Source organism: Diadema antillarum, unplaced genomic scaffold (genome assembly GCF_040938485.1).
Source record: "Diadema antillarum isolate AM-2024a unplaced genomic scaffold, OU_Dant_1.0 seq00000041_RagTag, whole genome shotgun sequence".
NCBI classification, from domain to species: domain Eukaryota; kingdom Metazoa; phylum Echinodermata; class Echinoidea; order Diadematoida; family Diadematidae; genus Diadema; species Diadema antillarum.
This window is the reverse complement of record NW_027271153.1, coordinates 838,040-840,985: the sequence shown is the minus strand read 5'-3', so window position 1 is coordinate 840,985 and position 2,946 is coordinate 838,040. Positions and strand designations below refer to the sequence as shown.

Genomic DNA, 2,946 nt, shown 5'->3' with positions numbered 1-2,946 from the left:
TATATTAATTTATTAGTTCAGACGAGGTTAAAGTAGTGTTTCGTTGCCCCAGATTCGCTTTTTGTGTGTGTTGCCCCAGATTCCTTTTTTTGTGTGTGTGTGTGTTGCCACATGATTATTATTAACGAATGTCATAGCCATGTAGAGATATTTACATTCATTTCCAAAATAATCTTCGATATCTACACCGTGAAGTTGATTAGGCGTGGCAACTCAGGCGAAAATGCATGCACTTTATGAGACTGATAACAAGGGATGTGAATTCTCTCGACCTGCTTTAATTCACGTGTGAGGCAGATACGAACAATCAATCATAGACAGAGTTGCAAAGTAAAGAAAAATACTTCAGTATAAATAAAATATAAAGTCATAACGTATGGAAGTTGTTGCAATCTTCAACAGTTGCGGTTTCTGGTCTTGAACGAAATGTGTAAGTTGGTGACGGGTTCCGCCAAGGCGTTTTACCAACTCAAACTCACGAGTTTTAGCGGTCTCATCGCTTCGCTTTGTCTGAACAGTCTCGGCACTCGGCGATCTGAGAGGACCGCCCCCACGCTCTGCCACCGTTTGATTGGCGTCTCGCCACCCTGGGGAGGAGCTATCGTCATTGGCCAACAACAAGGTAAACGGGACCAGGTATCTACGCGCGTAGTTTCGATTGGCCGAGACCCCACGAGGACACGCCCTCACCTGTAATGATAGACAAAGTACACACGCGACTTCAAACTAAAGAATAGAACAAGTGTGGTGTAAAGCCATTATTGATTATTTTCTTTCGTGTTTGCTTCTTTGTAATAACAATAATAACAAAAAATCAATGGAAATACGACCAGAAGCATTCACTTGTTAACAACTTTTTTATTTCATTATGTTAGTATGACCATCTTCTCTCGCATTTAGATAACACTGCAGTCAATCTAACCTCTAAATGTTCGACAATTCAGCTGTTCATTTTTTTTTCTGAATTCGATAAACTTGAAGATTTAGCGTAGTTACAGTAGTTGTGTTGACTGCAAATATTCTAACTCGTTCGAATTCCAGAAAAAAAAAAATCAATTTAAAAGAGTTTGGTCCAAATCGGAGCACGGTGCTTACTTTCCTCTTTTGCAGGTAACAAATAGATATCGAACTAATGCGGTACGAATTTGGCTTCATAATTTGTTCCAATGAAGTGAAAGGTCCGAAGATAATTTTCCAATCTTTATCAAATGATAACGTGCACGCAATTTAGGTGTCCTACTGCTTGATAGTCACTTAAGAATGTGACACTGTTGTTAAAGCAAAGAAATTGAATTATAAGGTACTCGGGGGAAAAAATATCAAAGTGTGGACTTAAAAATGTCTTTATTGACACTACATAACTTGTTCACCACAATCTAGTCCAAACTAAAAAAGAACCAAATGAGAACATTGGAAATACCAGTTTCCAAGTTTTAAAAAAAGTTAACAGTTTTGTACTGAATTTTAGTGAATCATAAATATTTTCATTGATTCATTTAATGATGATAGCGACAGTTTAAATTCTACCCTTCTTTTTTGACAATATGAATATTTGACAACTAGATCTGTGGAAAAAACAAACAAACTGATTAGACTATCACGTATCAGCCAGATCATAATGCTGTTTCACCAGCATTACTTCTTAAACTAAATGAAAAAAAGTGACAGCATACACGCATTTCTTGTCAAACTTTCTAAAACTTGATATGGCCACCATCATACGGATTTATTCTTTACAGTTCATATTTAAGGACAACCAGTCAATCGGTGGACATCACTGTCGAAAGAAGTATTTCGTAAAAAGGAAAAAACTCCGTACCTTGATAAGAGTAAAGTCGATGTTCGCTCTCTCATGTTGTCCACTAGAACCACTCGGGAAAGTTTAAGAGATCCTCGTCATCGGGGGAGAGCGGCTCACTGGAACTGGAGTCCGGGGAGCAGGCCGGCGACGACGCCGCACTCGACAGGCTGACCGTTGATGTCTGAATGCTGTGCCCATTCAGGACGGCATTTACCGCGGCCTCCTCGTCCAGCATCTCTTGCAGCCTCTTGATGTAGGTGACCGCCGACCTCAGCGTCTCCACCTTACTCATCTTCTTGTTGCCGGCGCCGTTCGGGAGCTGTTGGCGTAAACTCGTAAAGCCCAAGTTGACGAGCTTGACGCGGTTTCGTTCCCGCTCGTTGCGTCGCGCCACCGCGGCCGGCGCCGGCTGGTTCAGTTCGTATCCAAGATGGTTGAAGTGAATACGCCGCTTGCAGCGAGTCAGCTGCGGCTGCGAGGTGTCGACGCGGATACGTCGTACTCTTTTCGGCAGATCGTCCATCGTCCTCGTCGTTGTCGTCTGGTTAGCCGCGACATTCACAGCTTGGATGAGTTGGCAAGAAGTGTGCAGGGCAATGGGGATGGTATCCATGTTTCTGGCTTTGGAATGACTTGATCAGTATCAGGAATGCCGACAGTAAGTTGTTCAGCCAGGTCAGCTAGAGAAAGAAAACCACTTGTTGATTACGACGAAGCAAGAACGGCTATTGGTTTCTTTTTGCGACAGGTTTGTGGAAAATACTGTTCAAGCGTTGAGGAAAAGCCAGTTATTTTTGTTTTCCTTACGAGGTACCTGTCTCAGAGTAAGAAGACAAGTGTGTAGGAAAACAAGGTTTGATACAGGTTGGCTATTTCAGCAACAGGTTGAAACAAGCTTGATGTCAAAACGAGCCGATAGTGGTCTTGTGTTTACCACGAGTATGTCGCGCGAATATGACGTGCGTCTCCCGTGGCACGCGTCTTTAAATCGTCACCTAAGCACTCTACCTTGTATCGAACAAGGTGAACTAAAAACCACACACCTCAATGATGGAACACTCACGCGACAGACTACACAAGCCACGCCCCTTTCGACAGAGCCTGTGCAACGGAGAACAAAACTACCACTTCTAGCTACAAACTCT

At 42.7% G+C, this 2,946-nt stretch overlaps 1 protein-coding gene across 1 annotated transcript; it reads right to left on the bottom strand.

The window, feature by feature from the left end:
- Window positions 1-587: 587 nt before the first annotated feature.
- LOC139725422 (achaete-scute homolog 1-like) lies at window positions 588-2,414 on the bottom strand. Its single transcript, XM_071636497.1, has 2 exons — window positions 1,820-2,414; window positions 588-690 (listed from the first exon to the last, which is right to left on the bottom strand). Exon 1 carries the CDS (start codon window positions 2,412-2,414, stop codon window positions 1,863-1,865), a length of 552 nt encoding a protein of 183 aa, XP_071492598.1. The 3' UTR covers window positions 588-690; window positions 1,820-1,862.
- Window positions 2,415-2,946: the final 532 nt, after the last annotated feature.

Bases quoted from the DNA above. Each gene is read 5' to 3' on its own strand.
- LOC139725422 (XM_071636497.1), bottom strand. From the start codon at position 2,414: ATGGATACCATCCCCATTGCCCTGCACACTTCTTGCCAACTCATCCAA.